The sequence below is a fragment of the Vulpes lagopus genome, chromosome 7, assembly GCF_018345385.1.
Source record: "Vulpes lagopus strain Blue_001 chromosome 7, ASM1834538v1, whole genome shotgun sequence".
Taxonomy (NCBI): domain Eukaryota; kingdom Metazoa; phylum Chordata; class Mammalia; order Carnivora; family Canidae; genus Vulpes; species Vulpes lagopus.
Genome location: NC_054830.1, coordinates 1,096,972 through 1,123,294, shown reverse-complemented (window position 1 = coordinate 1,123,294; position 26,323 = coordinate 1,096,972). Strand labels below are relative to the sequence as shown.

Here is a 26,323-nt window from a genome sequence, read left to right as displayed (position 1 = left end):
GCCATTCAGTGTGGAGGTTAGGATTCTTCCTCTATCTGGAAAGTTCTCTCCAACAGTGGCTTTAGACATTGGCTCCTTCAAAGGCTCTGCTAGCGTGCTGCTCCTCCATGGCCTGCCTCCTGCGCCTCTGCCTTCCTCCCACCCACTCTCTCTTCTTGTCCTGCTCCCGTGTCCTTTCATAACCTTCCTTGGAGTCCTGGGCACCCTGCAGGTCCTCCCCCCATGTAGGGGGGGAAATCGTTTTCCCCCTACAGTGCCTTCCTGAATTCAAGCTGTTACCACTTCTGGTTTTTGCCCATTTCTGTGTTTAGTTTTTGAATTTCTGATCAAGATGCATTTCACGAATTTCTCGGATTGCTGCTGGGAGCAAGTCTTACCGTCTTCTTCAGCTACCAAGCTACCTACCCAGGGAGGCTAGGTCTCCACTGGTCAAGCTCCTTTCTCTGTCGCGTGCAGGGCCACGTTCTGGTTTTGCTAGGCATTCACATCCCTTTGCTTCTGGCCACATCACGCCAAGACCCCTTACAAGGGCACTGATCCACCACGGGACCCCCCGCCCCACCTACATGACCTCACAGAAGCCTCACTGTCTCACAAAGACCCTGTCCCTCACACTGCCCCATCCCACGGGGGTTAGGGTCAACGTGGGAGCGTTGGGGGAACACATGCAGTCCGAGGCAGCTACCAAGGAGATCACTTTTTCTCTGTGCTGCATTCAAGGCAACTCGTGAGGCTGTGCTGGGGCTCCCCACCGTCAGGTGCACTGGAGACCCAAGCATCCAGCTGCAGCTGCCCCCCGTTTCTCCTGGAAGAACAAACCATTTCGTTACAGTTTCAAATGCGTTTGTGTACAGCCAGGCCCAAGGGGACCTGTCTCTTACCTGTCTGTCCTCTCTCACCTGGACTAGGTCAACAGCCGTGCCCCAGCCCCCAAACACAACCAAACCCAGCTCCGACACCGGAGTCCTCTCTTCTCTTGTTCTGACCACTTCTCCTGAGCGTCACCCCCCGAGCCTGCCCCTCCCAGGGACGTAAGCATCTGCGCTGCTGCTGCTTCAGCCAAGCCTCTCGGAAATACCGGACACCACACTCAGGAGTGCTTTCATTTTCCTTTATTTTTTTAAAAAAGCCCCTAAACTCTATGGCTTCCAGGAAGCGTCAGAGAAACCGAAGTGCCATTTCTGTACACCGTGTAAAGCAAGACCTAGACACACACACCGCTGCCAGGCCGTCCCCAGCTGCTCCACCCCGAGTGGCAGCACAGGCCCTCCGGAGGGCCCGAGAGGACCGCACTCCCACCAGGGCTGCCCAGCCCCGGACACACCTGCGGGGCTGGGACAGGGCTTTAAGGCGCTTGTCTCCTGCTGCTCAGCCGGCAGCGTGGAGCACGGACACGACAAGCCCACGAACACCCGGGCACTGACCATGGCCCGAGTGGCCAAGAGGTGGCCGCCCCCGGGGCCCCGGGCCCTGGACACGGCTCCACGAGCAGGTGTGGCAGGAAACCCTGCGGGCTGTGCCCGCTGGCCCAGGCTTTGGTGCAGCATTTTGGTTGGGGGGCCGCCCCACCCCCGCCTTCCCCTGTGGTGCGGGGAGGCCCAGGGCAGGCTTGCCCCCGGCAGCAACGCCCATAGCGTCCCCTCGAGAAAACGGCCTTTGGATCGAGGGAGACAAGCTGGACTTTATGAGACTAACGGGACAGGCTGGCCGGCACGGGCAGCCCACTACTCACTTCAGCAGGCGGGCGGGAGGGGCGCAGGGCAGGGTGGCCACTGTATTTCTCTTCTCCTTGTTTCAAATAGTTAATGCTCTTGGAGGGGAGGACTAGACACAGGTGTAGAAATTTCGGCCAAAGTCTCATGTGAAGGACGTGACCCCACGTGGGGGGCGGGCGGCTGAGGCCGGCCCTGCAGTCTGCGTCCTGGCTGTAGGCCACGCGGCAGGGGCCAGGCTCGCCCCGGGGGCTGCGGCAGAAGGGTTCAGGGCGCCACCGCCCCAGGGTCACTTGTGGCGCTGCACTGCTTTTCTCTTCCTCCTCTTGAAGAAACAGCAGCATCTGCACGGGGGGAGTGAGGGGACAGACATGAGAGCGCTGGGTGCAGAGGGGGCCCGAGGGGTCCCCGCGCCCAGCAGCCGCCCGGGGCCTTACTTGGTGTCATCGGCCACCTCCACCTCTGCGGGCGCTGTGATGGGGGCGTTGGAGTGGCCGGCAGTGGGGTCGTCCGCATTCAGCTCCCCGTTGGTGGAGTTCAGCGCCTGGGTTTGTGGGGAGGGCAGCAGGGGAGTCAGAGGGGCCCTGCCCCACCCCCCACACTGTCGGGGTCCTTGGACCGGCCCCTCACCTGGTTTTTGCTGTGTAGCTGGGCTTTGTCCCGAGGCTGAGGCTGCGAGGGCAGGTCGGTGTGGACCGTGCCGATGGGTGTCGGCTGCGGGAGGGGGGGCAGGACGCAGCGCTGAGGCCGGGCAGCCTACTCCCACCCCCCGCATCCTGGGGCCCCACCCCTTCAGGAAGCAGGGCTCTGGGGGCACGGGGACCCCCACGTACCAGGGGCTTTCCCGCCCAGTCGTACTCATAGTCGAACACGAAGCCGCTGCGGTCAAAGAGGTCGGTAAAGAGCTTGCGCAGGTAGTCGTAGTCCGGCTTCTCGAAGAAGTCCAGGCGCCGCACGTAGCGCAGGTACGTAGCCATCTCCTCTGTGGGGAGCAGGCGGGCGTGCAGGGGTCAGTGGGGCCCGGGGGGTAGTGGGGGCCGGGCAGGGCGGGGGGGGCCGCGGGGGCAGGGGGTGCCCCTCACGCCTCACCTGGGAAGCTCTCGCAGAGCACCTCAATGGGCGTGGCCCGCTTGGTGTCCCCGATCTTCTGGTAGCGCTCCTTGAGCGTGTCGGCCTGCGGGGAGGGTGGTCAGCAGACCGCGACCTGAGGGCTCTCCCCCCGTCCCCCGGCCCTGCACCCACCTTGAGCCCCTGCCAGGGCAGGCTGCCACGCAGGAAGTACATGAACATGTGGCCCAGCGCCTCCAGGTCGTCGCGGCGGCTCTGCTCTGCGGGGGGAGAGCAGGTCAGCGCGGCCCCCGCGCCCCCCCGCCCGGCCCGCGCGCGGCTCACCCTTGCCCAGGTGCGTGTTGATGCTCATGTAGCGCGCCGTGCCCGTCAGGCTCTTGTGCTCCCGGTACGGGATGTGCTTCTTGGTCTCGGGGTCGATGTACTCCTTGGCCAGGCCGAAGTCGATGATGTGGATGGCGTGCTGCCGCTTGGTGCCCGGGCGCCCCACCAGGAAGTTCTCGGGCTTCACGTCGCGGTAGATGAGGCTCTTGGTGTGCACGTACTCCATGCGCGTGATCTGCGGGGGTGGGGGTGCTCAGGGCTGTCTGCCCGCCCCCGGCCGCACCCCTCCTCAGCGCAGCCCCCTCCCCGCCCGGCGCCCCAGCCCGCACCAGCTGGATGGCGATCATGAGCACCGTCTTGAGCGTGAACGTGCGGTCACACAGGTCGAACAGGTCCTCCAGGCTCGGCCCGAGCAGCTCCAGCACCATGGCGTTGTACTTCCCGCACGGGCCGAAGTAGTAGACCTGAGGGACGCCCTCTGTGGGGGCAACACACAGACTCGTGTGGGGCCTGCGTGGTGCCCCCTGCCCGCCCCCGCCGCTCCCCACCGCGCGGCCCGGTACCTGCGGCGCTGAGCTGCTTGTAGAAGCGGTACTCCAGGTGCAGCTGGGGCGCCCGGGACTTGATGGGCTCCTGGGAGGGCGGGGGGACACGCGGTCAGGTGCCCGGGTGCACACACCCCTCCTCCCGCGAGCCACCCCCGCCCCGCCCGCACTCACCAGTTTAATAGCTACGTATTCATTTGTATAGAGATTCTTCCCTGTGGGAGAGAGGAGAGGGGGAGAGGGGGGGAGAGGGGGAGAGAGGGGGAGAGAGGGGGAGAAAGGCGTCACAGGGCAGGGCCCCCGCAGGGCGGACCCCGTGCGGCCCACCCCTCCGGGCCCACAGCCTGGGAGGACAGAGAATGCTCCAAGGGCCCCTGCCCCGCTGTGGGTGACCCGATGTGCCCGCCCGCCAGCCCTCTCCACCCCCCCCACCAACCCAGGCCCGCCCACTCAAGGGGGCTGCTCCCAACTGCTCTCTAGGGGATCCTTCCCGCCAGCACACCAACTTGCTCCAATTTCTAAAAAAACAAAGAGAACAGAGATCCATGGTGACCTTGAGGCCCCTCTTGGGCTCCCAGGGCAGAGAACCCAGGTGGGCCGTGTTCCAGCCCCTAGGCCACCTGACCTGCAGCAGACCCTCCTGGCTCCCCGATATCCCCCCCCTTCTCTCCTTTCCTCACTGCTCTTCACTGGGCCTGCCGGGAACTCTGCACTCCAGCAGCTGCTCTGCCATCTAGGCATGACCTGTAGGTGACGCGGCAGTGGCCCCAGAGCCGTCCAGCCCCCACTCCCACGGGCTCATCTCCTCCGCCAGCCCACCAGCGGACCCAGGCCCTGTGGAGCAAGGCCCCTGCCAAGAAGCCGCAAGGAGAGGCGGTCCGGGTCACGCCTTGCGGAGGACTCCCCCAGGGTGCTCTACTCCTGGCCATCAGCTCAGAAGAGGGAACAGGCCCCAGGTCCCTGCCCCCTGCTGGAAACCGCGGTCAGTGAGACCCTGCCCAGTGGCAGCTGGTAGCCTTCCCAGGCAACAGAGCTCGCCTGGGCCAGGTCCAGCCAAGCCCCTCACTGACCACCAGGACCTCCAGGAGCCTACACGGAGCCAACAGGCCCAACCTCACAGAACTGCAACAGCAGGAGTTCCAGACCCTGCTGAAGTCCCGATTTCACCTGCTAGAGCCCCTAAGGCTGGCAGTGTCACAGACGGGACTTCCGGCCAGACGGCCCAGCCCCGGGGCTTAGGGCTTCTGTGAGGCACCCACCTGGCTTTGAGTGGGGCGACCTGCTGCATAACGGAGGGACTGCCCTAGCCCCTCAGGCCTAAAGGCCCGCCCCCGGCCCCAGCCCCCTTGGGAATTACTGTGCACAGCACCCTGGTTCCCCACACCACCGTCTAGTAGTGCGGCTCCGTCCAGCGCCCTCCTGTCCTAGCCCTTGGACTGCCCTTCTGGGACCCTAAGGGCCACGGACCCGGCCCCACGCGATATACCTGGTCCTCAAGGACGCCACACTGTCATGGACCTGCTGCGCCGTCTGTCCCCTTGTCCTTGAGTAGGATCTTTGCAGGAAGAGGCCTCAGCTTACCCTCCCCGACACGGTGCAGCTCCACAGTCTGAGGGACCTTCACACTCGGGTCGTTCCTGCCCCCACGTGGCGGTGGAGACCCCCCGCGTACCACCTCACAGGCCAAGGCCACGGCTCCCCACACCTGACAGCCCATCCCGGCCACTGCCCCGTCCCGGGAATGCTCCGAGGCATCTGTGCCGCTGGGGCACCCGCCCGCAGAGAGGTCCCGCAAGCCTGCAGGAGAGCCTGGGGCGGGGGCACCGAGCACCCAGCACCCCTAGCCGTGAGGCGCAAGCTAATTACCCTCACGGATGTTTTTAGTTTTCTGTGGAAAGAACTTGCACATCCTTTGTTAGATTTACTGTACAGGCCCTGGCAGGTTTGGGCATGCTTACAACTGGTATTGTTCTTACATTTTTCTTTTCCAACCATTTGTTGCTCAAATTGAAAAATTCATTTCTGACTGTGTCTTGCGAGGTGGCTGCAGCTGCTGTGTGCACCGGTCGTGCCCTCCGGGATGAGCCCTGCTCGGTTCTCTCCAGGTGTGCTTTGCCTTTCCCCCACTTCCCTGCACGGTCTGGAAGGGGTGGGCAGAGGGCCCCCCCGTTCCCACAGACTCACTCGGTTAGACAACTGAGAGGCTTTTCATGAACATTCATTAGCAGGGAAAGAAAACTTGAGGGATCCCTGGTTGGCACAGCGGTTTAGCGCCTGCCTTTGGCCCAGGGCGCGGCGCGATCCTGGAGACCCGGGATCGAATCCCACGTCGGGCTCCCGGTGCATGGAGCCTGCTTCTCCCTCTGCCTATGTCTCTGCCCCTCTCTCTCTGTGTGTGTGACTATCATAAATAAATAAATTAAAAAATTTAAAAAAAAAAGAATTTTAAGAAAACTTGAAGCCCTGCTTCCTTGATTTTGATTTAAAAAAAAGGTTTTGCCTCTTACGTTTTTCTTTCCTTCACCATTTTATTATGAAAGTTTCAAATGCAAAAAAAAGTAGAAAACCCATGCAGGGAAGACCCACATCCTCACCACCTCAATGACATCATTAACAATCTGCTCTTTGTCCCGCAACATATCTGTGCACCCGTCACCCACTCATCTCCCTTATTTTCAATAAAATAAGTGCATTTCAACGATGCAAACACCAGCACCCCTTCCCCTCAATATTCCACCCAATTAAGACCAAGGATTAAGGTCAGTATGGACTCACGGCTCTTGTTTTCTCTGGGGGGAGGGGGGCATTTACCTGTGAAACACACACACACCCCTTAGCTCTCACATCTGATGAGCTGTGGCAAATGGGCGATGCTGTACACTGCAGCTCTGTACCCAGAGAGAAAACGTGGCCACCACACGCCCCTTCCCGGCCTGCCTCCACCTTCACCTCCTGAGAGGCAGCCACCAAGATGGAATCATCCAGCGTGTCTGCTCCTTCCCGGCTCCTTTCACATGACGCGACGCATCTGAGATTTCTCCATGTTGCAGTTTGCCCACCATGGGGACGCGGTCCGGCCGGCTGACCCGGTCACCCTGGGGGACACTGGGTTGTTCCCAGTGTTTTTCTACAAGCACAGCTGAAGGGAACGTGAGCATACGGGACTTCCTATGGGCGCTCGGGGTCACTCTGCCAGCAAGGTTGCCGGCTGCGCTGCAAATGTGGCGTGTAACTCACGCGGCTGCCCCCGTCGTGGCTGAGGAGGTGGAGCGCCTTCGGTGCTCCCTGGCTGTTCATCTGTCTGCTTTTGTGAAGTCTCTCTTCGTATCTCTTGCCTATTTTTACTTTGTTTTTTTTTAAGTACTTTCTACAGCCAACATGGGGCTCGAACTCACGACCCCAGGACCAAGAGTCTCACGCTCCTCTGATGGAGCCCGCCGGGTGCCCGTCTCGTGCCTATTTTTAACCGAGTGTCTATCTTATTATTGAGTGTGTGTCCACTTGTCCCAGATACCAGAGCTGTGTCAAGTGCTGCTCTGTAAGCACCGGCTCGCCTATCCGTGCTCTTAACAATGTGTTCTCATAAAAGAATTTTTTTTTTAAGATTTGTTTTATTTATTTCAAAAAAAGAGAGGAAACAAGGAGAGGAAGGAGAGAAGCCTCTCTGCAGACTCCCCGCCAAGAGCGGAACCCAATGTGGGGCTCGATCCCACGACCTATGAGATCACAACCTAAGTTGAAACTGAGGGTCAGATGCTCAATCAACTGAGCCACCCAGGCGCCCCTCATAAAGAGGTCGTAAACCCTGATGATGCCTAATGGCTCCCAATGGTAACTGATAATTGTACCGTGTCTTGAAGAAACTTTTGTGTTTGACTGCTCATGGGATTCTGGGAGAGCCAGCGTCCTTGAAGCCCAGAGAGAGTCTAAGGTGAGTGTGTCTAAGTGCCCACGCATGCCTCAAGTCTGGTGGAGTTCAGGTGCTCGGGGCTCGGAGGGCCTCCCAGTGTTGGCAGTTTTACCTCTGCCTGTACAAGAAGAGCTCCCAAGGGGCTATGAGCAGAAGATTCTGGGGCCACAGCCATCCAGGTTGGAGATCTCCCTGAACTCCCGACACCTGGCTGAGAACGCGGGACAGGGGTGACTCCAGCCCTCAAGTCATGTCTGTTCTCTGCTGCCCTGACGGAGCTGACAACCAGCCCCTGACGATGTCAAGATGAGTCTCCAGGACAGAGCATAATGCAAACGTTCCACATGCGGCCCCCAGAGTTTCCAACATTTAACAGAATGGTACCAGATGTGTGCAAAAGGAGGCAAATGAGACAGTAACAAGGAAAAACAAAGTCAAAAAAGGTGCCAAAGACGGAGCCTTAAAATAGTCACAAGGACGTGTGAGGATGTCAAGGACAAGATGGGCACAATGAACGAGCAGATGGGAAACCTCAGGAAACAGGGGAGTCAAGTGAAATGATAAACACCATGTATAAAAAATGAAAAATTCACCCGGACGGCTCCAACAATAGACTGGACACACCAGAAAACAAGAAGAGCAAACTTACAAAAGATCATAAACTAACCAGACTGAGGCAAAGGAACAACAAAAAAGGCTAAAAGGAAACTCAGAAGAAGCTTGAGGAACCTGCAGAAGAGCATCAAACACATCACATGTGTGTAATCGAGCAGGAGTATGCAATAGAGACAGAGACTAAGGCAGGAAAAAATGTGAAGAAATAATGATTAAAGTTTTTCCAATTTAATGAAAAAGTATTATACAGATCTGTGAAGCTCAACTGGTCCCAAGCAGGATAAATAGAGACAAATCCACGTTAAACACCACAGAATCAAAGTCTGAAACCAAAGATAAAAAGAGAACCTGTGAAAGGCCAGACACAGACACACGATACACAGGATGCTCGACGTGAGCCACCAGGGAAACGCAAATGAAAATCCCTTGACACCTGTGAGCACGCTCCACAAGGAAAAGCCCGGCAGCCCCAGATGTTGACGGGACGTGGGCTGTCCAGGACTCTTGTCTGCCGCCTGCAGGAGCTTAGAAATCAGTCTGGCAGTTTCTCAGCAACACACACCTCCTCTGTGACCCGCTGCCTTAACAGAGACATTTGCACGCAAGACGTGGAGAGGGACGTGCAGGGCAGTGCATTCACAATACGGTGAAAACCTACAGTCAAATGTCCCTGGGCAGAACAGATGAAGCAAACGGGGGGCAGCCCTAGGGATGGACAGACCAACAAACAGCAAGCCACCACCTACACACACAACAGGGACACCCACAATCGTGCTGCACAAAAGCCAGGCAGGAGGTAACACGTAGCTCGACTTTTAAAAATGTTTTAAGCCAAAAGCTGCTGCACCCCACGTCCCCAACACACCCTCCCGTTTGTCCATGCAGACCTGCTGCGTGCAGGCTGCTGATCCTGACACCCCCAGGCTGCAGGTCAGGACTGGGCCTGTGTGTGTGCGGCCGCGCACATCCTAACGGGGCAACAGGGTGGGTCAGCTGCAGAACTGCCACTAGGCGGCCGGGCCCTGCTGTGCCGGCAGCGCTGGACCCGTCTGCCCCGTGCTCTGGGGAGGGCGCCGATCCCGCCTGTGAATTCGGCAGTCTCGGTGACTGACCAGATGCATCTGCTGCTCGAGCCCAGCACCTGCCCTCATGGCCCCCTCCAGGCAGCACACAGAGCTTGGAATCCCAGCTCTTCACAGTTTGTTAGTTCAGAAACCCCAATCCCAGGACTTCCTGAAGGAAGGCGAGACAGACCGTGAGATCCCACGGCCCAAGCCCAATCCTGGCAGCCTCTACCGTGGCTGAGGTGTGGCTCAGGCTCAGGACGGGGACCTCAACCCAGCCACAGGACCACTAACTGAGGCACACACCAGTGGGGCCGGCCACTGGACAGGGCGTAGGCTTTGCTGCAGTTCCTGACAGCTAAGTGCTTGGCAGGAGCTAAGCTTGCATCTCACCCTCCAAATGCACCCTGGAGCCATCAGACAGAAACTTCCACGCGGGTCTCCCCCGCATGGGCAGGGGGCGAAGGGCACGCAGATCCTCCACAAAAGTGTTCCTCAGAAAGTGAGGCAGGGGGTGCACCTCTGGTACAATCTCCCCCGTGGGGAGCAGAGACGCACACTTACCTGAATTCCCAGTCCCACAATCTGGAAGCCATCTGGGAGTGGTGGCCACAGCCCCATTGGGCGGCCTCCCCCTCCCCATGTCCCGGAATATAAGCAAGGGGGCTCACCTAGCCGGAGCTCCCCGAAGTTGCCACAGCCTATCTTCTTCCCGACCCGGAAGTTGGGTCCCACCATCAGGACCCCTGAGCTGGTCCCCGAGCTCCGGACGCCATGGCTGGTCCGGCCGCCGGCCTTGGACATCCTCCGACCCTCCTCCGACTCCCCTTTCCCTCCTTTCTTGTCAAAATCCATAAGTTTGTGGTACCCTGGCCTCTCCACGGTGACTCTGCTGCCGTGCAAATCCCGGGTCTGTGCAGACCTGAGGTTGCGGGCGGCTCTTCAGGGCTAGTACACCATGGCGGCCCAGCGGGCTCCCTGCTAGTGAGACGTGGGCGCTTGCCAGGGCCCGGCCGTGGTGCTCATCTCGGTGGCCTTGGGGTCGCATGCAGGGGGAGGACACATTCTGTTGACAGGTCCCGCCGCCTCAAATCTCGTGGCTCCCAGCTGGCGGAGAAACAAAGGCACAGGTTAGAAGGCCACACCTGCCCACAACGCAGCCCCAGATTAGCGGGGGGACCCAAAGGCGACACTTTGGGCAGCCAGGTGGCACTCTGAAAAGATCTTTGAAGGCACAAGTGCGACCCATGACATTCTGGGAACTGGGGGGAGGGGGACCCAAGCCCTTGTGAATCCCCATGTTAAGGTGGTGTGGGAGGTGCTTGGTTGAGGGCCCCCACCCATGACCCAAGCACCGCTCCACTGGCAGAGGGGACGGCTAGTCCAGTGATGGAGGCCCCAGAACCCTGAAGCCAGCTGTGTAGCCCCGAGTCTGGCTGCAGAGGTGCAGGAGCCGAGGCAGCTTCTCAGCAGAACAAAAAGCGCCTGAGCTGGGAGACGGGCCCTCACCACCGACCTCCAGGCCTCCAGGCTGCCCCGGCTGCCCCCATGGCCCGCCACCCCCATGCTGCCCAGGGGATGCCAGGTCCCTGGGTCTAATTCCTGGAATCTGTGACCTGCAGTAAGGCGGGGCTGGAGAGGGCCTTGACCCTGACAAGGCTTCACTTGGTCAGCAGCTGCCAAGGGAAGTCAGGTGAGCTCCAAGGCTGACAGAGCCACCAAGCTGGGCACAGACTGTGCCTGCCACTGGGGTGGGACCAGCCTGGGCCCCCCTGGGTATCAAGCTAGGGCCGTGGAGGGCTTGTAGAAGGGCAGGCAGGCACTGAGCAGCCCCCAGGGCGCAGGGAGGAAGGGGCCAGCCACCCAAGCTGGGCGGGGAGAGGGTCAGGTGCCACAGAAACCATCCCGGGTCTGCCCTTGGCCCCGGCCTCCAGCCCACCGTGTCCCTACTCCATCTCCGTGGCTTCTGGTTGCCAGCCAGCCAGACCAGGCCTCTCCGCCACGCTTCCTCTCCAACCCCCACCAACTGCTCCATCAAAGCCAAAGGATCTCCTCAAAGAGAAACCACCGACATACCCCTGTACGCGCCCCTCACCAACCCTTTATGTCCTTCATGTGTGAGGGCCCCCGGGTGGCTCAGTGGGTTGAGCACGGACTCCTGGGCTCAGCTCGGGTCATGATTCTAGGGTCGGGAGATGGAGCCTGCTTGAGATTCACTCTCTCCCTCTCTCCCTCCATTTTTTCCCTCTTTTCGAAAAATTTTTAAATATTTTATTTATTTATTTATTTATTTATTTATTTATTTATTTATTTATTTATTTAATTTATTCCTGAGAGACACAGAGTGAGGCAGAGACACAGACGGAAGGAGAAGCAGGCTCCATGCGGGGAGCCCAACGTGGGACTCGATCCCGGGACCCCAGGGTCACGCCCTGGCCAAAGGCAGACGTTCAACCACTGGGCCTCCCTGGGGTCCACCACTTTGTTAAAATTAATTAATTGACTGAGTGACTAAATCTGAGCGCGGAGCCAGAGGCCTGGAGGAGGGCGTCTAAAAGCCCGTCGGGCCCAGAGCAGCCGCTGCCCAGCTCCCACCTGTCCCTCTCCGGTGCTCAATACCTGCTGACACCCTGCAAAGGCCATGCACGCCCTCAATGTCTGCGAATGATCAACAAGACACGGATGACAGAAAACAGCACCGTGGGCACCCAGAGGCTCACCCGGGGGCAGGCGAGTTCCTTCCCTCGGCATCACGACACTCACTGAGGTGGTGAGCGGGGCTGGCAGCCCAGGGAAGCCCCCGAGGGCAGCGGCTCCCCGGCCCCCAGCCCCGCTGCTGGATGTCCCAGGGAGGCAGGGACAGGGTCACTACCCCCCCTGGGGCCCCCACTGACCAGGTCAGGACCACGAGTCCTGGGAGTAGCTGGCTCTCAACCTCCTGCCCAGGCCGGTGCCCCACGGAGAGGCCGCGGCCAGAGGCGCACACACGCACACACGCACACACACAGACACGGGTGCGCAGCCCCAGCCCCCAGCAAGCTGTGCCTGCCCAGGAAGCCCGGTCGGGCCCTTGCCCAACCCCACCCCCCACCACAGAAGGACCCCAGGCTTGTAGTCAGGAAGGAGCAAGGCCCTGGGGGGTGAGGACGGCGGTGGGCCTGCTGGTCACGACAGGGCAAACACAAAGAAGGGGGTTTGCAGGGATCTCCACAACCTCCCCGGTCCCAGTGGTGCCCAGCCCCCACCCCGGGCACACCTGGAACATGCGAAGGGATGGGGTCTTGGGGACTGGCTGGGCTCCCCAGGAGGGAACAGGTGCGTCTGGGACCCACGAGCCTGCCCTCTTCGCGCTGCGCAGGCGTGGAAACCCTGCAGAGCCCCCCGGAGCCCCTGCGGCTCCACCTGAGGGTGCCCACCCGGGGCGCTCACAGCCTCGAGCTTACCGTCGAGCCCGAAGGGCCTGCGCCCGGGCGCACCGTGCGGGCAGCGGAGCCACGCTCCAAGAAAGGCCGGGGGCGCGTCTCTCCCGGGAGGGTGGGCACCGCGAGCCGTTTCCCGGCCTCACCGCTACTCGTGTCACGAGCCACGACTCCCGCATCACAGGGCTCCGCGCTCTTCAGTCCGAGTTACCCTCCACGCGACACTCCACGGCGTCCCATCACCACAGAGGGAATCCCGGCCCCACAGGCCCCCTCCCCGTCTGCGTCACACCCGGGGACTCACACCCTGTGGGGCCTCCCGTGTCTGGCTCCCCCTGAGCGTGTAGGCTCGGGGTCCGTCCCGGGGCAGGGTGGGGCGCCTCGTTCCTGCGAGGCTGGGGGACGCTCGCGGGCTTGGTGGACCGTGTGTCCACCTGCGGGTGTGGAGAAGTGACCGTCTGTGCACACCGGTGCCCACGCTCCGCGTGGACGCGTGCGGTTTCTCTCTGCACACCGGGAGAGCAGCTACTGGCTCCCAGGGAAATTCTTCCGTGACCATCCGAGGAGCTGCAAGCCGCTCTCACGAGTGGTTGCGCGGGCGATTTTCTGGAGGCCCCACGCCACGTAGGAGGGCGCGAGTGCTCCTCGAGCTCTGGCCTGGGGGCTGTGCTCCCGGTCTGCATTTCCCCAGTCACCTTTTCTTTCTAGGTCCGCGTCTCCATCCCCAGTGGAGACAAAGGGGTCCACGCCTGCTGACTTGAGAGGACTGTGGCTGAAGTGCAATGGCAGGAACATGGAACCGCGGAGGGCACGGCGGGAAGCTGCCCGGGGAAGGCTCCCCCGCCGCGGGGCCGGGGCCCGGGGCCACAGGCTGGCGCGCACCCGCCCGGGACGGTCATAGGCCGGGGCAGGATCTCTGCAAAATCCACCGGTGTTCGCGCCGCAAAGGCGGAACCCTGACACCGGGCCTCAGCTGCCGGGAAGCCAGTCCGCACGCCCAAGCCGCACGCCCTCGCACACACGGCACGGACCCCTGTTCCCCGGGAAGTCCACCAGGTTCCGGGAAGGGTCACCAGAACCCACCTACTATCCCGCTGACCACGCCGAGACGTAGTTTCGATCAGCCTCTCTTTCGGGTCAGGAGCGCGAGCACGCGCGAGCGCACACGCACGGCACACGGACACCCGCGACGGGGCGCCCCCGCACGCCCAGAACACCGAGGCCCGTCACCGTCCTCCACGCGGAAAACCCACAGAAATTTCAAAGATGTAAAGACACGCTGCGGGGCACAGAACATTCTGGCATCTCGTCACCTCCACCGTCCTGACGAGGGGTGCTCCCTGCAGAGGCGCGTGGCGAAGCCAGCAGCAGGACGCCCTCGGAGCCATCACCCAGGGGTCGCGCACACGGCGGGCCGGCCGGGCACGGTGTCCACGCACACCCGGCGCGGGGCTCCTGCTGGGGCCAGGCCCCGGGAACACCGACCTGGAGCGGAGCGGGGGAGGCCGGGCTGCGGAACCGGTCCCGCTCGGCCCCGAGGCTCACGCAGGAGGCCCTCTGGGGGCCCGCACACCCCTGCACCCCCACTCCACCCCTCCGGGGAGGCCCTTCCTCGTCCTCGGGCCCCACAGATGCGCGGGGGCACCGTCTCCACGTCCACAGGCCTCAGGACCCAGGGCACAAACCCCTCCCGGGCCTGCGGAGCTGCCGTCCGAGGCCCAGGAAGCCAGGAGACCCGTGCGTCTGTGGGCGGTTCTCAGGGTCCCCCCGAGAGGTGCGTCTTCTCCCCCAGCCGGCTCCCAGGGTCTGACAGTACTCTCCTCCCCAGACACCTTCTTGCTCCCACCTTCGAGAACCCCAACCATGGTGACGCCACGCTGAGGGCCTGGGGCCACTCTCCACGCACCCTGCACCCCCTCCAACCCTCCACCGGCGCTTACAGAGGACGACTCCACGTCACGCTGCTCGCAGGCTGCCCCTGCATGAGCCTCGCCGTCCAGAGGGGCCCCCAGCAGCCCAGGCAAGCAACCAGGCACGACGCCGAAGGGATGCTCGTGCACACACTGCCCCACCTCAGGCCCCTGGACCCACAGTGACCCCCACTGCAGCTCACCCAAGCCTCACGCTGGCCCGGGGCTGGCTGACATCTGCCCCCATCGGTGCCCTTACAACAGGGCAGGTGTACGGTCACCGCACGGGTCACCGCCTGCAGGGACAGCAGGCACCACGGTGGCAGGTGAGAAGCCCTTCCCGGGAAAGCCCCGAGGACACCATCCTATTCAGCCCCACAAAATTCAGCTGCCACCCCCCAACCCGGAGGCAGCACAGACTTGCAAATGTGGAAGGTGGGCAAACCCGACATGCCCTGGAGGGCACCCCACCCAGCATGGGCCACACAGGGGCATTGTGGATCCTGTCCTGGGACATTCTAAAAGCCGGGGGGACCCACAGGGGACCGAGGACAGGGCAACACAGGGTGAGACAGGACCCGGACCAGAGCCTAATAATAATAATGCTCACGTGGGACCCAGGAGCGGGCAGGTGCCCAGCCGGGCATACCTGGGTTGAGGCCGGGTAACCTGAGACCTCAGGGCAGCGGAAGTATCTGCCATTAGCCCTGGCCTAGGCCCAGGCGCCAGAGCTAAAAATAATTATCCTGGGGAAAGGGGCCTCTTGTCCCTCATTCAAGTCTAAAATAAACCCCATCTCAACCCAACACGGCCCCCATTCCTGGCACGGGGCAGGCCCCTGGGGTGAGGGCTCCACTCAGGCCCCCGTGGTCAACCGAAATTCCACAGGGATGGTCCCCAGCCCACCCCCTGCCCCCCGTGAGGACCACTGGCCAGCGCCCGGGCAGCCCCCGTGTCCACACGGAACAGGGCTTGCAGAGACTGCTCTAGGTCGGGGCCGTGCTCCTCAGCGAGCACCCACCTCAGGTGAGTTACCTGCCGTGGTTTTTCGGGGGTCCTCCATCTTGTCAGGGCCAGGGGCCAGCTCCCCTGGTGGAGGCCCCAAGAACCCCCTTCTCTGACCTGTCCACTCAGTGATGTCACAGTCCCTGGCTGACATCACCAGCACAGCCCCAGCCCAGAGCCGGGGCGAGTCTGGGAGCAGAGGCAGGCAGGCAGCCTCCCTCCAGGAGGGTGAGCCTCCGAAGCTGCCCGGCCCCGGGCGCCGACTCAGAAGGACCCACCTCACAGGGGATCCAGGCTGTGCCCGTTGGGCACCTCCCGGCCGTGCACATCCCTGGTCTGCGCCCGAGCCCTCCTCTGTCCTGCAGGGACTTGATGATCTGTAGGCAAGGCCTCCTCCCCAGGATTCACCTGGCCCACGGCCACAAGTACCCCTAGTGCCCTGTCCTGGTGTCTACACAGCACTCCCCAAAGGCGACTGGGCCCCGGAGGCATGGCCGGCCTTGTCGTCACAGCCAAGAAGTCGGAAGTCACCTGCAAGGTCATGCTGGGACGGAGGCGGAAGCGGCCCCCGAATGGCAGGCCCCCCGTGACGAGGCCAGTGTTGATGTGCATCAAGCAGAAGTGGGTCATAAGTCACGGAGTTACGGATGAAGGACCCCAGCCCCAAAGACACTGCGGGGAGAGCACACCCCCACCGGTGGGGGCTGCCAGGTAACCAGCGGGGATGACACCGGGGAGGAGAGTCACTGGTGGGTGCCAAGCACAGGCCACTTCTCAGTGACCTGGAGGGAAAGGCCGCTGTCCAGGGTGAGCGTATGCCCAGTGGCCCTGAGGCCACACCGAGAGTGGGGATGTCCCAGCCAAGGTGCCAGCCGGGCCACAGCGTGGGAAGACGGGGCCCTCCTGCCACGGCGGGTGCAGGACGGTGGACTGGGGGCACCGCGGCTCTGTGAGGGGCACAGGCACGGCTGACAGCCCACCAGATGCTGACGGAGCCGTGCCCACGCGGCCCGGGGCCCTGAGAGCCTGGGCATGCTCGCCTTGCAACCCTTGGACAGACCTGGATTTTCTCAGAACAAATCACGTCACAAAAGAAAGGCAAGGTCCCAATAACAAGCCCACACCAAGGCCACGCACCCGGCACGCGGCGGACAATCGGAAGGGGCCGTGCCGGCTCTGGGGACCAGCAGCGGGAGAGGACACCTGGGACCGGCTTTGAGATGTTGCCTCCAAGAGCAGGGCGGCGCCCTGAGGCCCCGGGAAGCTGCTCCCCGCCAGGTGGGCTTGGGGATCGCCGTGGCAGCGCTGAGCGGGATCGGGGCAGACAAGCAGGGGGCCCGCAGGTCCTGCTGGGGGGGCTGGGGGGGACCCGAGGGCCTTCCCTGCTGGGACGGGGAGTCCAAGCGTGGGCCGTGTGCCGACAGCTTACACGAGACCCTGGACCACTGGAGGCAAGAGCGTGGCTCGGGCACACGGAGCCCCAGCACACCCGGCACATGTGGGGTGTCTGGCCCGAGAGTCGCCGCTCACGACCACGGAAGGGGAACTGGGCGCATGCCGGGGGCTTGGCAGCTGCCCTGGGACAGATCGGGCCAGGCCATCCTCCCAGGGTGCTGGCCTCTGCCCCGACCCCCCACGGCCACCCAGAAAAGCCCTCCACACCTTTCCACAGAGCTAACTGCCTGTCAAGGGGGCAGGGGTGTCCCAGCCCCATGTGACAGGCGCCGGGGACCTCTCTCCTGGCCTGTCCAGGCCCATCCTGCAGGCAGGCTGGCCCAGTGTAACCACCACAATGATGAACCGCAGCAGGCCTGTGTGGGCAGCTGTGCCCCTAAAAGGCACGTCCTATGTCCTGGAAATGTGACGCTACATGACCCAGACAAGAGTCCTCATGGGGAGAGGGCCCAGGTGCACGGAAAGGCAGGCCACGGAGGCAGCCGCAGCCAAGGGGCAGGATGGACCCTTCTCGCAGCCTGCAGAGGGAGTGCGGCCCGGCCACATCCTAACCCTGGACTTCTAGGTGCCCGACCAGCACCCCCAGCCAGGAGACCGGGGCCAGCATCCGCAGGGAGGAGCCGCGAGGCGGCAGGGACCCCGACGGGGCGGAACGAGCGGGACTCTTCCCTCAGAGCTGTCATGGGATGAGCCCAGCCTGGGGATGTCCCGCAGGACCCAGAGGACAGAGGTGCCATGAAGGGTCCTGGGCAGAGGGGGATGTGGGCACTGCGGGGACCTCTGGTCAATAATGACATATCAGTGCCTGGCACGGGTAACACTGCTCCAAAATAAAGGGTATTTAAAAAAACCCAAACGTCCAGCTCTCCTCTAGTAGCCTCCTCCCTGTTCCCCTCAATCGTGCCCATGCCCTCCCCCCACTCTGCTCCACACAGTGGAATGCCAGGCATCCTCCCACCTCAGGACCTTTGCACATGCTCTCCGCCTGCCGGGATGCCCCTCCCTCGAGTACAGACACACGCGGCCTACTCGGTGCGGCTCCAGGTCCTTAACACCACACAGCTCGGCTGCCCTCCCGGCCCCCCGCGCACCTCGGCCACCACGCTGGCCACAGCACCTGCACACAAACAGGAGGTCCTCAAAGATACCACGGCCTTTTGTACACGGCACCTGCTTGCTGATTGGTGAACAGATGAAATAAAGCAACGGATCAAAGAGAAATGGGTAAAGCCACGGAGGAAATACAAATGGCCTAACAGGTGGTCATTGCTCAGCCTCCCACCTCGCCCCCCAGGGCAGGCCGCGCGCAGCTGCCTCCGGAAGGCACGGGCCCACTTAGGCGGGACTCTCCCAGCAGCACAGCCCAGTGGGCACGTTCTGTCCCCCTCGTGACTCTCAGGGACACCGCCTCCCGACGGCCAACCTCCCGCCCAGCTCCCCATCTGAGCCTCTCCTGGGCCTTCCCATGGGGTCCCTCCCAGATTTCCCCACACGGAGCACCTTGGCCACCGCGGTCCAGGGCGGGGGAAGGAGCTTTGATTTTCAGGGGCACAGCCTGGCGGGGTCTACTCTCCCTGCCGCAAGACCACGGCCACTCCTCAGGGGAAAGTGGGTCCCAAGCACGTGGCCAGGTCCCACTGACCAGCATGCTCGTGTTTCAGGGATCGGAGAGGGTCTCACCGAGGTGTGAACCGTGCCTACCTGTTGGCTTCTAGTGACTTCTCAAAAACATTCGTTAGTGCTTTGCTGTAATGTTTGTTCATTTTATTCCATAAAATAAAAATGTGTGTGGCTTTTCTGCCAACTAAAAACACCAGAAACAGGACACCTGAGTGGCCCAGTGGGTTAAGCATCTACCTTCAGCTCAGGTCCCGATCTCAGGGCCCGGACCTCAGGGCCCGGACCGCACTGGGCTCCCTGCTCAGCGGGGAGTCTGCTTCCTCCCCCTCTCCGCCCCTCCCGCTTGTGTGCGCACAGACGCTCTCACTAAATAAATAAATAAACAGAAATGAGAAGGCGCAGCGAGTGGCGCTGGGAGCGACGGCTACAGATCGAAGTCAGACCCGCAAGCCGGCCCACTGCCCAGGCCAACGTCCTGCCCCTGGGCCTGAGCTGGCCTAGCTTCCGGGAGACGCGGCCTGTGAGGGCTTCAGAGGAAGCCCCCAGGCGCCCCGAAATGCTAACGGCGACGTGGGCCCTCAGGAAGTAAGGGGTGCGGGAGCCGTCAGGCCTGCCGCGAGAGGGGGGAGCTGCCCCGCCGCTGCCAGGGAGGCCGGCGACCCCAACCCGCGAGCCCCAGCCCCTCTCAGCGGCCCCGGGGAGGATGCCCCGGCCCCCGAGCTTGCACAGCACGCCCGGGCACTCGCCGTCCACGTCCCGCACGGGACTCGGGCTTCGGGAGGCTCACGGGAGCCGCCCTCCCCACACCAGGGGCCCAGTGGGGTCAGTTAGGGACCTGGAGAAACCCCGGAGCTGCCCAGCCCTTGCCTCCGGCCACCCATGTGGCAGAGCAGCCCCCAACTTTGGTCCCCGAGCTCAGCCCAGGATGGAGGAGCCCCTGGTGCCCCGAAGGCTACCTCAGAATTCATAGGCAGCACTGCTGAAAATCCAGATTCCCAGAGCACCCCGAGTTGCTGATGCAGGGGGCTGGAGCGGGGCCCAGGAGCTGTCCCTTAATCCTGGAGGTTCCACTCCACAGGCCTGCCAGCCACCCCCCCAACCCAAAACAGCCCTGGCACCAGCACCCAGACACAGCAGATAAAGATGCCACGCGCCCGACAACGAGCTTCCGACGAGCCACGGGGACCTCTGAGCATGAGGACGGCCCCGCGCCACACGGGACTCACTCGTTCAAAGCAACTGCTGGCCGGCTGCCGGAGACTCAGGTCCCTGGGCGAAGCAGAAATGACAAACCTCCCAGAAGACCCACTGGCCACAAGGGCGCTGTGTTCTACTCAAGTCTGTGTACTTCTTAAAACAAGCATTTTGGGGCGCCTGGGGGGCTCGGTGGTTGGGCATCTGCCTTCGGCTCAGGGCGTGACCCCGGGGTCCCGGGATCGAGTCCTGCATCGGGCTCCCTGCAGGGAGCCTGCTGCTCTCTCTGCCTCTCGTTCTGTATCTCATGAATAAATAAGATAAAATTAAAAAACCCATTACACGTTTAAATGATCCGAGATACACGGACTGAAAATTAATTTCGCCTGTTGCTCTCTGGCCCAGGCCACGGGCACCTGTGCCTCAGAAACCCTCGTCACCCACAAGCCGAGGACCACAGAGAACACCTCCGACGGGGGAGCCGAGGCCCGAGGGTGGGAGGCACCCAGCAGAGCCTGGCCGAGGGCCGCAAGCTGCACTGGGGCCGGCTGAGCTGAGCCCCCACGTCTGCAGGAAGACCGTGGAGTCCCCGCTGTGGCTCCCTGCTCTCCCCAAACCAGGGAAGATGATCTCCTAAAGCGGCTCCCCCTCCCACCTGGCAGCAGAGGAGCTCCACCTGGAGCAAAAGCCAGAAAGCCCCTGGGCAGCAGGTGTAACCCCCACCCCACCCCCGCAGCCTGCTGGCCGGGACAAAAGTAAGAAAGAGCAAGATACAGCGGAGCAGCAGGGAGGCCCGGCCATCCTCCACAACGTGCGTGTGGGGGCCGTGGCCGTGGAGCCACAGTGCAGCACAGGCCACCTCCCTGGCGGCTGCTGGGAGGACTGGCCCCAGAGCCCTCTCCCGCTGGCTTCCTCCAACTTTCAGCTCCAGGATGCAAGGGAGGGCTGCACTGCACAGGCCCCAGGCCCCGTGAGCCGTGGACGCACAGCCACATGCTCAGGGAGGCCCCTCTCAGCTCCAGCTCCCTGCGGCAGCTGCAGGTTGGCAGCAAATCTCCAGGGCGGGGCTCCCACCCAGGGCCATCCTGCCCCCAGGAACAGTGGGCGACACCTGGGGACATCTGCGGCTGTCACGACTGGAGTGCTCCTGGCACTGAGTGGGTGGGGCCAGGGAAGCTGCTCAGCGCCCAGGAGCCCCCCCAGAGTGATTCAACCCCGATGTCAGCAGTGCCAGAAGAAAGGGAGCGGGGACAGAAAGTGTCCTCAGCATAAATTTCCAACAGGCCCATCAGGACAGCTTACGGAAAACGACAGCCCACGCATGGGGGCCAGCAGACTCAGACGGGGAGCAGTGCGCAGGTCGTGCTCACAGCTCCCACCACCCCCTACTGGTGTGAAAGTAGAGGCAGAAGGGAAGGCGCTAGCAGGACAGACAGGTGCACACAGGTGTGCCAGAGGGTCCCAGGAGCTGTCAGCACCACCCTGCCCCCCCCCCCCCCCCCCCCGTCGCCCGTTAGGATCAGCTCCTGGCCCCACTTTCACATGCTGAACTACTGGGGAGGTTGACAGTGTGTGTTGTGAGACCTAGCACAGCCTCAGACATGGGTGGTAAAGGTTCGGTAAAGACGTCCGTATCCAGGCACAGCCCCCGGAATTACACCCAAGACCATTTCTAAAAGCAGTGACGGGATCCCTGGGGGGCTCAGCGGTTTGGCGCCCAGGGCGTGATCCTGGAGTCCCGCGTTCAAGTTCTGCATCGGGCTCCCTGCAGGGAGCCTGCTTCTCCCTCTGCCTGTGTCTCTGCTTCTTGCTCTGTCTCATGAATAAATATAAAATCTTTTTTTTTTATAAAAAGAGGGGTGCCTGGGGGGCTCAGTCAGTGAAGCATCTGCCTTGGCTCAGCTCACGAGCTCAAGGTCCTGGGATCGAGCCCTGCATCAGGTTCCCTACTCAGTGGAGAGTCTGCTTCTCTCTCAGTCCCTCATAGGGATCCCTGGGTGGCTCAGCGGTTTAGTGTCTCCCATCGGCCCAGGGCGTGATCCCGGGATCAAGTCCCACGTCGCGCTCCCTGCATGGAGCCTGCTTCTCCCTCTGCCTGTGTCTCTGCCTCTCTCTCTTTTTGTGTCTCTCATGAATAAATAAAATCTTAAAAAATAATAAAAATAAAAAAATAAAGGCACTAAGAGAGCCCTCGGGTGTCTGGGTCCTGATGAGCCACACCTATCTCTCCCAGAAGCCCGTAGCCTTTCTGGAAGTCTCTGATTTTTCTAATCCCTGAGGCAAACAGGTGAACCTGGGGAGACTAAAATGCCCCCAGGCCCAGTGCTGGGAAGCCTGTGGAGGCACCGCCCCACCAAGGGGTGCTGCCTGGAGCTCCCACAGCCACAGGCCGGCAGAAGGGCTCTGCCGGGCCCACTCCCTGCCTGTGCGGCCAAGGCTTGCTCCTCGGGGTGGCCACCCTGCTTACTCAGAGCCCACTGGCTCTGTCCCGGGACCACAGCATGCAGAGACCACAATGACAGGCACAGCCACAAGTAGAGGGGAACTGCAACCCTTGCTTGGGGAGGCTGTGTGCTGGACAGACCCTCGACCCCATGTCCACAGAGGGGAGTCACCTGGTCTCTAAGATGGGGGACTCAGTCCAGACCCCAAACCAGATGAGGTACCGCCTCACTTTGGAAGGTGGAGATTTCCCAGTAACTGAAATTTATTTTTTTTTAAGATTTATTTATTTATTTATTATGGACATAGAGAGAGAGAAAGAGAGGCAGAGACACAGGCAGAGGGAGAAGCAGGTTCCATGCCGGGATCCCAATGCGGGACTTGATCCCGGGACTCCAGGATCGTGCCCTGGGCCAAAGGCAGGTGCTAAACCGCTGAGCCACCCAGGGATCCCCCTGAAGTTTACCTTTAAATACAATTTTCTCAAAACTCTAAGACGTAACAAACCAACACGAAAGCAAATTACAACCTATTAAGTCCAGTTCTACCTCTGAAACAGAGAATGCCTACCCCAGGGCCACCTTGGATCCTGCCGTGGCCGAGGATGGCCCAGGACTCACCAGGAGCTACCCGGTTCTGGAAGGACAGTTTGACCAGTGTGAAAAACGCCAGCACCTTGTCCATCCGCCAAGAACGCTCTGCAGGACTTCTCTTCCCAGGGAAGCTGCTGATGCATGAGAAGCCCTGCCCTGCTAGGGACCGATGTCCCCTGGGTTGGCTCCTCCGTGCCCACCAGCTGTAGCAAGGAGTCCCTGCCCCCACCCGCACACGCCCTGCCCATGCTGTGCCCATGCTGGTGCTCACAGCCACCCTCCACGGCAACACGGCTCTCTGGAACCTCAGTAGGGACAACCCAAGAGCCGGCTTTGCATCCCAGGTCTGGAGTGTTAGTCTGACTTCTGACACACGCCAAAGGGAACTTACAGGAATAAAGCTGTTTTGTAGCCTGACGTTTAACGTTGCTGAGCTCCCAGAAGTGAGGCCTCCAGCTGCCCTGCGAGGGTGAGCAGAGCCTGCCGGAGGCCCGCTAGGGCAGGGGACCCCAGACAGGGCCTGGACAGGGCCGGTGGGACAGCAGCGCCCACAACCATGGCTGGTTCTCGTGTGCAGAAGACTCGTGGCTTCCAAGCAAGGCAAAGATGTGCTATCACTTACCACCCTGCGACAGCACCTCCCACCCGGTGGTGGACCCCCACGCCACAGGGGCCCTGCATGAGCACGGCATGGACCAGAAGCTTCTGGGGAAGACCGGGCAAGAGGGAGACACCAAGGCAGGCCAACAGCCAGGGGATGGGGAGGACAGATGAAAGCTCGCAACCAGCAGGAGCCCCAGAAACTCCTGCCACACCTACTTCTGCTCCAGCCAGTCCCGGCTGCCCTGTCAGGGCCAGGCCTCTGTGATCAGCAGGTCACGCAGCAGGTCACTTGGGACTCTGCCTCCTTACCCACATAATGGGGACTTGGGAGGCCACCCAGCAGGGCCCCCCAAAGGGGAAGGGGGCAGACTTGAAGCCACCCAAGGTGGGGGCCGTCCAAACCAAGCAGGCCTTGGCTCGGCGGTCTGCTTCTCCAAAGGCCCACTGAGTGCACACGGAGACACCACCTGTGGGAACACGACCAGCGAGTGCCAGAGCTCTTCCCAGCATGCCCTGCTGCCTAGCTTGACACAACAGGGCATCCATCAGGAGTAAGAAGGACCACTGGACACGGACGTGGATCACAACCCCAACTAGCGTGCCCACGATCCTCCGCACAGCCTGTCTCACCATCAAAGGTGGCCGGTACACCCACGCTGACCTGCCCAAGGCCACCAGAGGCCTAACACTGGTGGCCCCCAGCACCCAGTGCCCCACGGTCCCACCTCTCCTGCTCCTTCCCCAGCCCTCTGCCCACCTGACCTTTGGCCCTGATGGACCTCGAGCTCCTCCTAGGAGGACACAGGGCCCCAGCAGCTCACCCCTGGGTTTTCAGGGCCCACCTGGGAAGAACCTAGCAAGACAGAGACCTAACCCCACCACAACCAGGACGAGGGACCCTGCTGCCTGTGAGGCGGCCTGGGAAGGAGGAAACACCACAAAGTCAACTATAGGGTAAGGGATTACTGGCATCTCGGGGGAAATGCCATCGTCCTATAGTACACCTTCTCAGGAACCAGGCCAGAGGAGCCCCAGGCCTGTCCCAGTAAATCCCCATGGACACAAGTGACCCCGTGGGTGTCTGCAATGCCTACAGGCTGGCATGCTGGCTTCCCCAGACCTGAGATGAGCAGATAGCAAGGCTTTCAACTTCAAAAAAAACAAAAAACAAAAAAACAAAACAAAACAAAAAAAACCTCACCTACTTCCTCTTGCAACCCAGAAGTAATTACCATGTAATTAGAAGGAGAAGAAGGAAAATCAACTGGAACCAGCAGTTCAAAGAGTTCTGCCTTCACAGGGGCTGTCACCAGAGCAGACACGCCCAAAGCCAGGTAACGAGACACTCATCCCCAACCCACTTGAAAGAAACGAGAAGTAACCAAGATCAGACACGAAGTCCCTTTACACGAGAAGATCCGAGCACCAACTTGAGACAGAAAAGCAAGACCTGTGCCTTGAGTCCTGCAGAGCCCCTGGGGTTTTGCCCACCCTGGGGGGGCAGGCGTGTGCCGTCGGCTCCTCCCAGACCTCCCCCCCCCCCCAGCATGCCGCACACTCAGCAGCACACTCAGCAGCACACTCAGCGGGCCCAGGGGGCCTGCCCCCCCAGCACAAGCACTCCCCCACTTTCAGCTTCTCTGAGGCAGGGCCCCAAACACCACAGGGTGGGGGGAGCCCGTGTGCACTCCCGCCAGTCCCCACCCGTCGGCCTGCCCTCTGCCTGCAGAGCCCGGTGGTCCCTTTCTTGGGGCACAATTTGATGGAGGCTCAAGCGAAAAACAAACTACCAGCGAGACCGCAAACTTCCCCCTTTGAAACCCGTGGGCCTGGCTTCCAATCTGTTCTTCTCACACAGCCCGTCTTGCTGGGGGACCAGATCAAGGCCCCGCGGACACTGCCCCACGTACTGGAGCCTTTGTGCTCCCACTCATCTCTCGCACCCACGAGCCAAAGGGGCCTGCGGGGCGGGGAACGCCAACTGAGCGTGGCCATGTCCTGCGGGGCGAGGACCCACGGGGCTGCCGACGCATGGGATGGAGCCCCAGCGGGTGGGCGGCGGGCGGACACCCACGGGTCCGAGGCACCGGCCAGGCAGGTCCTCTGTGCAGGGGCGAGGACAAGGTGCTGCGGCCTCCCAAGGCCAAGGGCCCCAAGCCTACCTGGGGCGACGGCCCACGGGCCTGGAGGAGCTTCCCAGAGGGAGCTGGGGCGCCGGGGGGCACGGAGGTCAGCGAGGCCGCCGCCCGGGGCGCCCAGACATCGCACCCCCTCCCCGATCCAAAGTGTTTCCGGAAAACAAAACCGGTGGCGCGGGCGGAAGGGGGCGGGCACAGGCGCACCGAGGCCGCCGATCCGCGCAGGGCCTGCAACAGGTCACCCCGCCGGGCCTCCCGCCGCGGCCCCCGAGCGCCCGGAGCCCGGCACGGCAGCTGGGGCAGGGTCCCGGGCGCGGGGGGCGCGGAGGGGACCCTGGGCTGAGCGCGGGCGGCAGGCGCGGGACGAGCGGCGCGGGCAGCTCGCGGGGCCTCGGGCGGGGGGCGGGGGGCGGCGGGGCCCGAGGGCGCAGCGTGGGCGTCGGCGGGGCTGGGAGCCGGGCCCGAGCCTGCGGGAAGGGGACCCGGGGCGGGAGGACGAGGCTGAGGCGGCGGCGCCCGGGACGTGGGTGTCGGGGGCCGGGGCCGGGGCCGGGGCGGGGCGGGGCGCGCGTCCTTACCTCGGGGCCTCCGCCGTGGCCGTGGCCGTGGCCCCGCGGCCGGCCGGGCAGCGCGGCCCGGGCTCCCTCAGCAGCGCGGCGCGGGCCCCCGCTCCGGGCCCCGCTCGCGCCGCGGCTCCGGCTCCAGC

The 26,323-nt window shown here is 62.3% G+C and overlaps 1 protein-coding gene across 2 annotated transcripts; it reads right to left on the bottom strand.

Moving 5' to 3' along the window:
- Positions 1–1,097: 1,097 nt before the first annotated feature.
- Positions 1,098–26,323, bottom strand: CSNK1G2 (casein kinase 1 gamma 2). Of its 2 annotated transcripts, XM_041763380.1 has the most exons (12): positions 26,196–26,323; positions 9,910–10,345; positions 3,824–3,864; positions 3,668–3,737; positions 3,434–3,582; positions 3,105–3,339; positions 2,955–3,040; positions 2,802–2,886; positions 2,546–2,694; positions 2,343–2,426; positions 2,150–2,256; positions 1,098–2,056 (listed from the first exon to the last, which is right to left on the bottom strand). In XM_041763380.1, exons 2-12 carry the CDS (start codon positions 10,091–10,093, stop codon positions 2,002–2,004), a joined length of 1,245 nt encoding a protein of 414 aa, XP_041619314.1. In that variant the 5' UTR covers positions 10,094–10,345; positions 26,196–26,323; the 3' UTR covers positions 1,098–2,001. The 2 variants fall into 2 exon arrangements, with proteins under 2 accessions (XP_041619314.1, XP_041619315.1); XM_041763381.1 differs by lacking the exon at positions 2,343–2,426.